General features: G+C 45.5%; 1 protein-coding gene across 3 annotated transcripts in view; it reads left to right on the forward strand.

The window, feature by feature from the left end:
• Positions 1 to 14231, forward strand: part of LOC129775359 (histone-lysine N-methyltransferase ash1) — a 36571-nt gene that overhangs the window by 11782 nt on the left and 10558 nt on the right. For all 3 annotated transcript variants that reach the window (XM_055780034.1, XM_055780036.1, XM_055780035.1), the window contains exons 3-4: positions 6449 to 6938; positions 6999 to 13371. In XM_055780034.1, the coding sequence (XP_055636009.1) occupies positions 6449 to 6938; positions 6999 to 13371 (6863 nt within the window). The remainder of the gene's footprint in view (positions 1 to 6448; positions 6939 to 6998; positions 13372 to 14231) is intronic.

Consider the following 14231-nt stretch of genomic DNA (forward strand, 5'->3'; position numbering starts at 1 on the left):
TCTTCAAAAAATGTCAGTGAATGTTTGAGTAAGGGCCGTGGTCTGCTGTTCGACGCAACTTTGTCGCGATGCTCTCACAAGAACGTTGTACGGCACTTACGTCCATTTTCTGGATACAATTCCGGATTCTTGTAGTCAGTTGCTTCGTGTCATTGGCCCTCCAATTGTTCTTATACACTAGGGAACTGAGTGAGCCAAAGAAATTCTCTATTGGGCGGCACTGGGGCAAGTTTGTTGGGTTACGATCTTTCGGCACGAACGGTATCTTTTTCTCTTTAAGATACCCCAGCGTCTTCTTGGCGTAATGGGAAGACGCCTTGTCCGGTCAGAAGACGTACTTCCCATCCGCGTGATGCTCGTTCAGGAACGGCAGCAGGATTTTATCGAGGCACTCTTCTCGATAGATTTGTTGGTTGATTGCCAGACCGCTCGGCTTAAACCAAGGCTTTGAAAAGCCTCGTTCGGAAATGGCGATGTACAACATAACCTTTTTTTTCAAACTTGTGCTTGAACTTGTATTTCACTTCAGGCGGTGTGGATGACTTGTCGCTGGAGTAGTAATTATCATTTCCTGGAATATGCGTTTTGGACAGCGAAAAATAGCTTTCGTCGTCCAGAACGAAAGACGTCCCGCGGTATTTTTTGGTCATCCACCGACACTGTGATTTAACCGTCTAAATCTGCACCTCCGTGTACTCCGGCGACCTCGTCTTCTTCCTGCAGACGATTCCTTCCATCTTGAGGGTCCGATGGATCAATACGTGGGAGCAGCCATATTTCCGACCGGCGTCACGCAGGCTGGTTGCGTCCTTGTTGTCAAACAGCTTCTTTAACGATGTCTTCCTCTGCTTCGTCATTATCGTCACCGGACGACCACTTCCGACCTTCCGCTCTACGTTCAGGGAATTCAGGATACGATATACCGTACTGACAGGTACATTTTCTTCCTTAAAATGTGCCACCGTGAACTTTTTTCCTTGCTGGAAATGGGTTTCGTAGAACCGTACAACGTTCTTGTGAGAGCATCGCGACAATGTTGCGTCGAACAGCAGACCACGGCCCTTACTCAAACACTCACTGACAATTTTTTGAAGAAAATACATTATTATTATTATTAAATCGTTTATTTTTACATGCTCAGTTACATAAGTTTAAAGGAGCCAAACTCCTAAAATACATTATGTTATTAATAAAAAATACTGAAATCGATGAAAAAAAATTTTTTTTATGTGATTGAAAAAATTCTCATTTTTTATTTAACACCCGTTATTCCATTCACACCGAATATTTTTATGAAAACAAAACGTGTGAGGAAACGGTTGTGTTATGCGATAAGAAAACTAAGAAACTAAGAAAATTTTGGAAAACGCACAGAAGGAAGCCGAAAAATTGCATGGAAAATCGTTTCGGTAGAATCGTGACAGTTTCGTGAGATTGATTCAAATCAAAATGAAAATGACTGATTTTGTCATTTTTATTGAGGACAACTTTGAACTGTACTGATAAATTCAATTTCTCATCTTTAATTTCTAAGTCGTCATTTAACTCAATTAAAAATCACAATTTATTTATTGTAAAACATCGACAGACGTTCATAAATATCATTGTTTCAGCTAATTAAATATTTTGAGAACTACAACTATAGAACGAGTAGAAAATTTGATTACTAGTCTACATCTAGAATTTTTCCGAAAAAAAACCTGGAAAATCAAAGAATATCAGGGATTCTTTTTTCTGGTTTTGAGTCGACACCCTGCTACTGTTCAATAAACAACTGCTGCAAGAATCCGTGCAGCCGGGAGTTGGAAAACTGCAGCTATGAACCGAATGCATTGGCGGAACAATGTTGTGGATCAGATCCTATCCCTCCAAGGGATGTAGCATCATTGTAAATTAAAAAAAAAATCTACTGCTCAACCTGTGGAAATTCAGCCTGTGTCGCAGACCCACCGCCGTGATTTCTTCACCATAACGTGGCGTACAAGAGCCACGATTGAAAAATATACGTTCCGTAGCGAACTATGGCAATTGATTCATTATCACGATTCAGTTTATAGCACGGCATTGTAAGCCACGATCGCATTGTTGACGTAGGACTACGGAATTATTTTTTTTATTTGCATCAGAATGCATCGAAATTCTTAAAATAACTCTCTAGTAGAGCCCTGAGAGCTGTTCCACTACCAACATTAAATGCTTTTGATCTGACGGCATGAATATCTCGTTTTATTGTTGACCTTTTTTTTATTGTAACTTGGAAAAAGCGATGTCCGCACTTTCCAACAGCACGGAGGGAAATTACAAGAGTTGTTTTTCTGGAATGCTGAAGGCTTTCCTCATCCTGTGTTTTTCCACAAAACCTGTATTCAAGCCGAACTTATCAGAGATTGCTATCGACCTTTCCCATTTTCGCCGTATTGTGTTCAACAGAAACCTACTACCACCGGTTTCGATTGTTGGTGCATGCCTGGCTGAATAGCACTTCCATTCCTATTGGATGTTGAAAATTTGAACTCGAGTGCTTTTTCGGGCGTGGATTTCCAATGCTGGTTAGAAATGTGTAAACACGGAGAGTCGTAATCAAATCGAAACTCAACATTTTTCCCTCCATTAAATAATTTTTCTTATTAAAATGTTGCACCACGTTCCCTCATAAATGACTGAGCTGGACCAGTTTTCTCGTGATATTTGAATGTTGGCATGTTATCAGCTCTTTCATGGCTTTGGCGATCAACTGCCAGGCTTTCGTTCGACGTCTTTCTCCAGAACTGAGAGGATGATAAATGAGATAAATGCATCAAGATGTTAAACTGCTTCGCCCAGGATGGAGCTGGCAGTACGATCAAAACATCGAGCGTAGTTGCTTGACTGTTTCCGCCATGTCTGCTGCAAATGAATCGATAGAGGTGTTGCAGCATTTTTTTATAAAAGGCCAAATAAACGTATAATTGAGGGAAATTGAATTATTTTTTGTATTTTTTTTCCTCGCCATCTGACATTAGTCATTTTTTTTCATGCATACGTTACTATGAGATTTCAATGCCGTTGCTTCAAAAGGAGTTGGACGGGTTGTATCACAAATATACAATGTATATCAGAAGGAACAGACTTATCATGTTCGAAACATAGAAACGAAAATGAGTTTAACTTGTTTCTTACACTTCAGCCAAAGTTCGATTGATTCTTTTTAGCCTATCAAGGTGAAGTAAAATTGGTATATTGTATATAGTACACGTATAGAATATACCGATTTTACTTCACCTTGATAGACCAAAAAGAATCACAGCATAGATTCTTCTGTTATGTACATTTATGCTGTCGTTTGCTTCGAATTCGAATAGCTCGCAGCTATTCAATTGAAGGTTTTATCTGTATCATTTCACCAAAATTAATTATCTCGGACTGCCTTACAAGAAAATTGGTACAGGGTGGATTCGATTATATACAGCCTCCGTTTTCTTTTCACTGTATATAATCGAGTGAAAAATTGTTTTTTTTACACACATTTTTTTTTTTTTTTTTTTTTTTTTTTCTGTATTATAGTGACTTTCAACGCTTCTGGCTGGTTCGTCACTTTTACCTTCCATTTTGGAAGAATGTCGGGAGTGAGAATTGAACTCGTGATCTTGAGCGTGAGAAGTATGGATGTTACCTCCACGCCAGATCGGCTCCACATTTACACACATTATTTTTCACATATTTTTAATTTTTTTGAATATAAAAGAAAATTTCATTTAAATTTAATTTCTCATTTTCTATGGAGGTGATAGAGGATCATATTTGATGAAACATTTCTGCTACGTCTATGTTCGAATTTCAACAATGGCATTGTTATTGAACTTTTCCTCTGTTCGGGCTCTGTTTGCCTGAACTGGCTCTAATTCAAAAATTACGTTACATAGGACAATTTTGCTTCCATTTGTAAGATAAAAAATTTTATACAGGATACTCCCAAGTTAGTGGATTTAGGTAACATTTTATAAATGAAAAATTTTAATGTTAGTGGTTAGGTGTTATTCTTAATTTTATCCAAAAATACATAATGAACTTGAATGTTTCTATCAACCAAATTAAAGGTCTTTAATCGCTCTACAATTCGTTCTTTGACACCCAACACCTATCTTTTTAAATTTTGCTGCAATATCAAAACAATTCCTGCTGAATCTTTTTTTACAGTTCGTGGTGAATCTTCAACTAGAATCTACCAAAATCACAATTTTTACTCCACTGCACTCATAATAGCCAACCAAACTGCTCGAATAAATTAATGCTTCAATTCGCCTCAAAAAATTTCCGCTTCAGTGTGAAGGATGATACGAGTGAACGTGGAGCAAAAGGTGCGTAGACATTGGAGGAGAGCTTCCACTTCACTTACACTTGACATCATCTTTTTGTGTAAAGTGAAAGTGTTCATTCCCGTTTATAAGAGAAATTTCGGTTGCCAAACCATTCGGGCTCATCCCATGATTTATTTGTTTGGTGCGTTACGCTGATTCAAAGATGAGGAGGAATACCTGGTTGCTCGCCAGTAATGTAGTTGTCAAGGTTCGAGCCATTTCTACGATTTTGTTGAATAATGATACCTTCTGTAACTCAAAACAAACCCGAATTTATCCACCTCAAGATCTGTATAATCTGAGCTATACCTACAGGAACTGATTAGCAGCGTCGGTCAGAAACATAATCTGCATACATCTGATGAATTTCAAGGAATTTGCCAAAAGCAGGAAGTGATGCAGATTTTCTTTAGATGGGTATCAAGGTTATGAAAAAAGAACCACCGAAAAATTTAAAAACAGTATCTTGTGTTTGCTTTGCAATGATAGACTGATTTTTTCCTTGTTTGATGCTTATCTCTTTTTTATATTCTTTCCTCCATACTATGTCTTCAATACGATATCGTTCGAATTACGTAAAAAGAAAAAAAAACAATGGCCTTATTGGTTATAACTATCGTCCTGATTCGGCTCTTGTCCACCAATTGCGAATGTTTGAATTACAAAAACCAGCTCTACAATGTTATAAAAACTGCACAGTTATTATTTTAAACTCAACATGTCAGCAAATCAATATTATACATAATCAATCATAATGATCGTTTTTTCTAATGAGAGATGACGAATAATTGTTTCTCTCGCGCTGTTACAGCGTACTTGGACCAGTGACCTCAATTTCCATTTTATGGTTTGCAACTTTCTGTTAGTCTGAACCTAAAATAGAAATTGTAAATTGCTATTCAATTAGGACAATCGAAAGTAGAGTTACTTACCTCTTGCCATGTTTCAATGGGTCTGTGGGAGCTAAATTTTTAGCCCTTAATTATACCTCAGCGCAGTTACCGAATCCAAATAAACAAATTTACGTCCTCTAGGATTCGTCAGGATATCGTTCTAAAAAAGCCACCAGACGGGTAAATTACTGTTTGTGACTTTTTTCCCTAAAAAGCAAGACAAGATTCAAAATGTTAGCAGAAAAGCGCGTCTTTTCCAGTATATATAAAAAAGCTGAAGCCTAAACAACAAAGTTTTTTACCACTTCGAATATGTCGAATTTTGTACCAACAAGAGTGTTTTTGCGGGGAGTGTTATTTCATTACTTCATGTGAAGAAAAAGCTAAGGAAAGTCATCGCATTTTCGTGGAAGTTTATATTAACCAGGCTCCAACTGAGCGAACGTGTCAGACGTGGTTTGCACGGTTTAAAAGTGGTAATTTTGACTTGGAAGGTAAAGAACGTTCCGGACCACCAAAATAGTTTGAAGATGAAGAATTGGAGGCTTTACTCGATCGAGATCCGTCACAAACGCAACAAGAACTTGCAGATACACTTGGAGTAGCTCATCAAACCATATCCGATCGTTTAAACGCAATGGGAATGATCCGAGAGATAGGACATTGGGTGCCGTATGAATTGAAGCCACGAGACGTCGAACGCCGAAAACCGAATGAAACCATTACGGGGGACCTCTACCGACGACAATTGATGCGTTTGAGCCGTGCACTGGAGGAAATACGGCCACAATACGAGCAAAGACACGATAAAGTTATTTTGCAGCACGACAATGTTCGTTCGTGAAGCCGGTCAAAATATACTTGGAAACGCTGAAATGGGAGGTCCTATACCACCCGCCGTATTCTCCAGACATTGCTCCGTCCGATTACTACCTTTTTCAATCGATGCAACATGGCCTGGTTGACCAACACTTCTTCAACTTTGATGAAGTCAAGAATTGGATCGATTCGTGGTTAGCCGACAGACCGGCCGATTATTTCCGCAAAGGGATCCGTGAATTGCCAGAAAGATGGGAAAAAGTTGTGACTAACGATGGGCAATACTTTGAATATTAAATTTGTAACCATTTTTGCAGAATAAAGCATTAATTTTTGAAAAAAAACGAAGAAACTTAACGGTACTCCTATTAATATGTTATTTTTTGCATTTCATTCTAGCTCTGATAGCGCAGGATTGCGAATGAAAATAGCTATCCCTCGGAATCAATCAAATTCGACGCCCACTCCATCACCGTCTTCAACCGCCGTGGGGCAAACCACAACAAATCGTCCCGGATCATCGGCGAGCGATGCATTGAAGCTGACACCAAGCAGCAACACAGTGGCTCCTGCTTCTTGCACAGCTCCCCCGGCTGATAGTAGCAGTGCTACGGCGCCAGCAGCAGTGAACACAGGGGTAGAATCAAACGATAAGGTTGCTGTCCAGCAGGGAGAAAGTTCATCGTCTGTCAAACCCCAATCCGAGAGCAGAGCCTTCGCGAGGAAAAGCAGCAAAAGCGATTCGAGCTCGGACAGTTCTTCCTATTTCTCCAATTTTAGCGACAGTGATAGCGATAGCAGCAGCACTGACAATCAGAATAGTGGGGAAAAGAAGAGTGGCTCATCGGGCAGTGGTCAGAAGAAGCAGAGGTTCGTTAAGCGGAAGAAGGTAAGTGATACAAGGGCGGAGCATAAATGCAGAAACTTATCATATAAACTTGCATTTCAGACAAATCGCAGCATCTCCACCAGTAGCAGCAGCGACGGTAGTGACGACTCGAGCGATTCCGATTCAAGCAGCGAAGACAATCAGGATGAGAGCAAAGATCTTAGCTCGGAAACGAGAGTTCCCTCGACTCCGCAGGCAATGCCACTATCGACATCGACACCTGCGAAATCACCGCCACCGGTAACGAAGACAGCGTCCAACGCGATGGCTGACGCCGACGGGGGATCGTCCTCCGACAATGAACTACCTGCGCTAGTCAACGCGGCAATTATGCGAGTCGCCGAGAGTGGTTCAGATGGTGAAAGTTGTCGGGGGATGCCTTCGGCAATACCCCAGTATACGTCAAGCTTGCTGCGGGATTTCGTTGCTAGAACGGCAATGCTGGGAAGTGGAGAGGGACCGTCCGAGCCGAGACACTCGAACAGTTTGGCCACAACGAAGCAGACAGCGGCGGATGTGCAGAAAATTAAGACTGAATCACCCGTGCCTAGCGGAAGCGTTGGTACGGTGGCCTCTAGCAGCAGTGCCCTTAATGTGAATGGTGTGAACTCCTCCAAGAGTGAATCTACGAAAATAGTGCCCATTAAACGCAGGGGAAGGCCTCCGAAAGCGCTCGCAGCCGTGGCGAGCCCGACGGTGGCGGCGGTAGCAGCAGCAAGTGCTAAGGTGTCGTCCGCCCCGGCGATTAGTGAATCTCCCGACTCCGGTATTTTATCCACGCACAGCTCAACGGGGTCTCCCAAAACGGAAAAAAAGGTCTCCGCGACCGGTGGTGGAGGGTCTCAGAAGCGGCGAGCCGAAGCCGAGGCTGGTAGTAGCAGTGCAGGTGGTGGTAGTAAAGGTGCCACATCCGGCGTGCCACCCCTTAGTAAATACACAATCGCTAGTCTAGATCGTAATACGTACGCTACGGAACGGGTTCTGTATCCGCCCAGGGGGAAGAAGAAAACGGGTCGTGCGGTAAAGGAAAAACAACCACCGCCTGTGTCCCCGACCGTTGCTGAGGATAATCTGGATCCGTTGTGGAAGAAAATTGACATAAGCAAGAAATTCCACGAACCTAAGCTGAGTGGCTACAAAAGTGACGGCGGTCATTCGACGATTTGTTGCAGCAAGAGACTCGCTTCCCAGAGTGGATACATAAGTGATTACGGTGGGGGTCCCCGGCGGAGTAGATTGTCCGGCTATAAATCAGATTGCAGTACAAAATCGAGAAAAAGCTGTGGCTACAAGAGTGATTACAGTGTTAAGGCGAAGAGTTGTGGCTATCGAAGTGATTGCAGTACCCGGCATCGCAAGCAGGTGCGCCGGAAACGACGAAAGAAGCTAGCGCCCAATAACAACAATCTCAACAATAAGAATTTCAACCAGAGCAGTAAAGCTTCCAGCGTAAGCGAGCAGGACATCCTTCAGCTGGCGGGATTGACACTGGGAAGCACCAGTGAGGAAAGCAGCAGTAGTCAGGAATCCCTATCGTCAATTAATACCACCACTCCGTTTAATAAAGCGCTAAGAATCTCCCAGGAGCAGCCGCAACAATGCAAAAGCACCATTCCAACGCTTTTGACGCCGAAAAATCGAGTGAATCCACTGATGCCGATCAATAACTTTAAGGGTATATTTTCTTCGCTGTCCAAGTTTGGCAGTCAGGATGCCTTCTCGTCCAACATCAGTCCGAGGAATTCTTTCGCAGCGTTTCTGAAAAGCAATCGCAACAAGGACAATGGTAGAGTTCCGGTCAAGAAGCTTCCCCTCTCCAAGGCTAACGTTATCAAGAATTCGGAGGAGTGCAGCAGACGGTTCCAGCGTTCCACCAGTCAGGATTTGCTCAGTCGGATTACCAACGCGGATATTCCGAAGGCTTCACCGGCTAAGTCGGTGTGCTCGAAACGAAGCCGACGGAAAAGCTGCCATAGCGACAGGATGGATAATGTGTCCGTTAAGAGCGGTACAACCATCCGCCAGCGGAGGTTGAGTACGACGAGTCGATGTAGTAGCCGATCAGCGGGTTCAAGGCATCCGTGGAAGAAAAAGAAGCGAAAGCGATTGCGGTCGAACTCGGTGGCGGGGAAGTCTTCCGCGGATGTTAAGTTGAGCGTGGAGATTGAGAGACTGAGTGAGTCTTTCAGTGGCCAGTGTCGAATCAACTTGGATGGGCGAGCGAAGGATGGAGTGCTGGGAATTGGCGCTGCTGCGTTAGCCGGTGCCGCGGCGAAGAATCAGCCGAAGGGTCGTTCGGCGAAAAAGCGGAAGGCATCGGAACACGTTGAATCGCCGTCTACGACGGCTGCTGGGACGAAACGGCGCAACAAGAAATCGATGCCCACCCAAAGCCCGGATGATCATAAATTGCCTCTGAAGAAGCGACATTATTTGCTCAGTGAGCAAACGGCCAAGGCGAATGATAGTGGAGCGGAGAGGGATGACGCGAAGAGTCATTCGGTGATAAATCCATGCGCAACTGCAGCTGGAGGACGTTTGTTGACGACGGTGGCGGCAGCTTCGATTGCATCAACTTCTGCCCCATCGGCGGCATCGACCATGAAGGACAGTTCGAAGGCGGTGACGCCAAAGAAACGACATTTGCTCAAATCGCCGGATGTAGCAGGTGCGGAAGAGACGGTTCAAATAAAGTCAAGTGATTCTCCGCTGACGGTTGATCCGAAGATTGTGGAAAACTTTAGTTCCGAGAGTGCTGTAAGCGGCAAGAAAAGCGACGCGATCGCACGCAAAAAGAACCGCTTGGAAGGTTTGGTGTCTAAGATCCAACCCACAGCCACCGTCACGGCGATTCTGGCGGATAACAATATTCTGGCAGCGGCAAATCACAGGTCAACGCCTCCCACGCGACCCTCTGTGATCCATTCGTCATCTTCCAGTACATCCACCACAACGACCACGTCTTCAAACGCAGCAAATGCGCCTCCACCGGGAATCTTCGAACCGACCGTTGATCTTGAACTGGCAATTCCTGCTTCCATTCCGTCGTTGATAGCGAAGGTTGAGCTGTTAGACTCTCCCCGGTTGAAGGATAATGTCTCTAAGTTGGAAGCGGAGGAAGCGCTGAAGAAAAATTCCGAAAAGGTTATAGAGCAACTACTCACGAAAACCGGAGCTCATCTGTTGCTGAAGAAAAAGCGGAAGAAACCTAACAGGACCGGATTTCCTACTGTTAAGAAGAAGAAGAAAAAGTTCGTTGACACCGATCCATCGGAGGAGGAACACAAACCGGAGGTCGGTACGGAGCTCTTTGATTCCTCAAATCTGACGAGACACGTGCCATCGGACGCGGAGAAGGCAGCAAAGGAAAAACAGCTGCAGCAGCAGCAGCAGCAGAGGGGGGACCTCTCGAGAGGGTGTGATCGCGTGCCAAAAGAGGGCGAACCAATGGATAGTTTCATTGAACGGAACACACGCCCCCGATTGTCGGTGGTCAGTTTGGAACGTTTGCAAGGCAAAATCCCGATGCCTGGGCGAGAGGTTGGCAATCCGACGACTACTCCTCCGGCTACGGGTGCCGGTCGTGGTCGCAAATCGGCCGTTGCTCCTGAGTTTTACACACAACAATCCGCACGCAGGCAGCTGAGGGGTAAATCCAGAGACCCAACGGATCGGAGAAAAGATGAGTTGGCGTCGAATGAGCGAAGATCCAGGATGGAGTCTGCTCCGCCTGTGAAGCTTAATCGAAGAGACGTCCTGGTAAGGGTCTTAAAATCCAAGGAAAGGCCGCCCGATTCGAAAGAATCCTGCAACCCCGTGAAGTCGCATGAAAAACCACCCAAAGTAGCTCCATTGGATAAGGAGAATATAAAGCAAGCGGCTTCTCCGTCTCGGAACGTGAAAACACTTGCAGAGGAGAATCTCTCTGCTGTTGCTCCAAGTCCGCCTGTACGTAGGACGCGGAGCTGCTCGATAGCGATGGATCCCTCCGAACTGGCGAAGAAAAATCAAGCTCAAACGAAGGAAAGTGAAATCGTGTTGAAAAACGCCGTCATAAAATTGCAACCATGCCTCATAGCGAACGATGACTCCGATTCGCTAGATTCCATGCCATTGCTCAAGCGACTCCAGTCTCGCTCCATGTCCCGGCAGCATCAATCCGCAGCTATGCCGGATGTCAGTTCGGTAACAACTTCCCCAAAAACGGCTCCACGACTCAGAGGTCGACCTAGAACCACACCGCTCCCTAAAGATACCGAAGAGCATCCCACTCCTGTTACGGCCACCCTTTTCGATCAATTGCACAAGCTGCGTCGCGCACGAATTAGCAACGACGCTACGAAACGATCGGAAACGGAGACTCCCCCTTCACCGAAAGAGACTCGATCCGCTGCGGCTAGGAAGTCTTTCACAAAAGATCCCCCCGTTGAAGAACAACAGCCGCAACAACAACTGCAGCAGCAGCAGCAACAACAAGTTGACGTTCCGCCGCCGGTCAAAATTATCATCTCGAAAAAGGATCAGAAGGCTGTTGCTACAACAACCGTTGCTAAGGAAACAGAAAAAAGTCCCGCATCACCAACTCTTCTTACCAAGTCCGATGCGATGATGACGAAGGATCGCTGCAAATCGCGCAGTTCGGGTCGAATCGATGCCGTTGTCGAAAAGATCCGGAAGGAGCAAAAGAAAGTCGATGACGTGTCGATCGCGACACCGCCGCCGCCGCCACCTCCACCGCCGCTTAAATTGAAACGAGGTAAGAATGATGATGCGAAGGCAGATGGGGAAAGGCCCGCGAAGAAACTGAAGGAATCGGATCCGATCTGTTCGCCGCCGCAGGCAGTAGTACCGCTCGTGCCGGTTGATGTGCAACAGTTTGTGGAAGTGGAAGAATCGGTCACCCAGCTTTCGAAAATAGTACCAGCGTCTTCGACGGAAGATCTGGAGCATGATCCGCTTCCGGCGGAAGAGGGTCCCCAGGATTACTTCCGTGACGAAACGCCGTCGCCTCCGGCCGAGGGGAAGAACAAAAAAGTCCCCCGCAAGAAGTACATTTCCGCAGGATTGTTCTCCGATTGCTACAAAGACGACGGTAAAGGTTCGGGTAGAACCGGTCCGAAAGTTCAACCGGAATCGCTCTTGCCACCGCCTGCTTACTGCGAACGATTTCTGCGTAAAACACAGAGAGATTTCCAGCTTCCGTATGATTTGTGGTGGTTGCATGAGAATGGAAAGCTAACGGGGAGACACGGCGTCGCAAGTTGGAACTATCGGAAGATCCGAACCAATGTGTATTACGACGTGAAGCCAAATCCGTCGACAGATCATCCGCAGTGTAACTGCAAGCCGGATAGCGGCTGCCAGGATGACTGTCTGAACCGGCTGGTGTACGTGGAGTGCGTCCCCGAGAACTGCCCCTGTGGCGACCGCTGTCGGAATACGAAGATTCAGCGGCATGAATATGCAGCCGGCTTGGAACGGTTTATGACCGAACAAAAGGGTTGGGGTATTCGCTCGAAAGAGGGTTTGAAAAAGGGAACCTTCATAATGGAATATCTGGGAGAAGTGGTGACCGAGAAAGAGTTCAAAGAACGCATGCGGACGATCTATCTCAACGACAATCATCACTACTGTCTGAATCTCACGGGCGGTTTGGTAATCGATGGACACCGCATGGGAAGCGATTGTCGCTTCGTGAATCATTCGTGTGCCCCCAATTGTGAAATGCAAAAGTGGTCTGTCAATGGTCTGTTCCGAATGGCACTGTTTGCCTCGCGGGATATCCCATCGCACGAAGAGTTGACGTACGACTACAACTTCTCACTGTTCAACCCTAGTGAAGGCCAGCCCTGCAAGTGTGGTTCCGAGCAGTGCCGGGGGGTTATTGGTGGAAAGTACCAACGTGTTAGACCACTTCCGGTAACACAGGAAGCGAAGAAGCAGCAGCATCAACAGCAACAAGACTCTAACACGCCGGTTGTGAACAGTTCAGCAACGACCACTACTGAGCAAAGTCCACGGAATGCTGGTCGCTCGAGGAAGCGGCAGGCGAAAAAGAATGCTCCACTGATGCAACTCAACGGTCAACCGCTTCCGAACTTTGTTTCCCCAACGATTAAGGAACGTGCCCTCATCGTGGAGCACCATTGTTTCCTGATGCGGAATCTCAACAAGATACGGAAGCTAAAGGATCGCTCACCAGAGCATCCTGCCTCGTCACAAACGGCAAGTCCCGCGCCGGGTGCCCAAGGGCAGCTAACGAACGCCGGAGGAGGAAAACCTTCGTTAGCTTCCCAGATCTCAGCTCTCCGCTGTCCACGGAACATCCGAACACGAGGGCTGGCCTTCGTTGAGGACGATCCAGAGCTGGAGAAGATTGCCCGGATTGCTGTTGCACTGAAAGAAATCTGCTTGGAGATTGCGAGTTTGAAAGGTGAGTTTTGATACAGTTAGAATCTGGAATCACTGTTCATTAGAATGTCAGTGAAAATGGTCATTTCAAATTTTCGAACGGGACTTTTTTGCAAAATGTCGATTCCCGTGAAAAAATACTCTATGCGAATTTTCAGCTCAATCGGACTTTATTTACTAGTGTCACAACGACCTCAAAGTTTGAGTTTTTTGAAAACCGAAAAATCACCCAAGAGAGAGGGGTACATGAAATCGGGATTTTTTTTTAAATTCATATCCCACTCAATGAAATAACGCAGTTATTTCAAAAACGATTCCTTTGTGCATCCGTAAATTGGTCATTTTCGAGATGTCGAGAACGTCGAATCGCAGCGGGCGGTTGCCAAAAGGTACGACATCAACAAGGCAGCGGTCATAAAAATTCTTGAGAAGCTGAAAACATTCGTATCGGTGATGGATCGCTCAGGCAGAAAAAGGTAATTTAAAACAGACAAGAAGATCATCCGGATAGTGAAGGAAAATCCGGAAGTTGTCATCCGGCTGATCCTGGAAAAGGTTTAGCGAGGTGCATGGGTTCAGTAGCAGGATGGCTTCGAAACGGCCTTTCATTAGTAAGGCGAACAGGGCCAAACGGCTCAAATTCTCCAAGGTGCAGTGGATCACGTATCCTAATTCGAGCTTCTCAATCGAGAGAGGCGGGTTCATGTGTGGCGCAAGTTGAGTGAGGAGCTGCAGGATGTAGCACGGTACTGATTCCCACATTTGGAAGCGTTTGAGTTAATCTGAGCTTTTCCCTTCTGTATTTGTTTGGATGAATGGATGTGCGAGCGCCTCTCTTCTTTTTAGATTTGAGCGACTAGCCATAATGGACGCTGGATGTGA

This window comes from Toxorhynchites rutilus, chromosome 3, assembly GCF_029784135.1.
Source record: "Toxorhynchites rutilus septentrionalis strain SRP chromosome 3, ASM2978413v1, whole genome shotgun sequence".
Classification (NCBI taxonomy): Eukaryota; Metazoa; Arthropoda; class Insecta; order Diptera; family Culicidae; genus Toxorhynchites; species Toxorhynchites rutilus.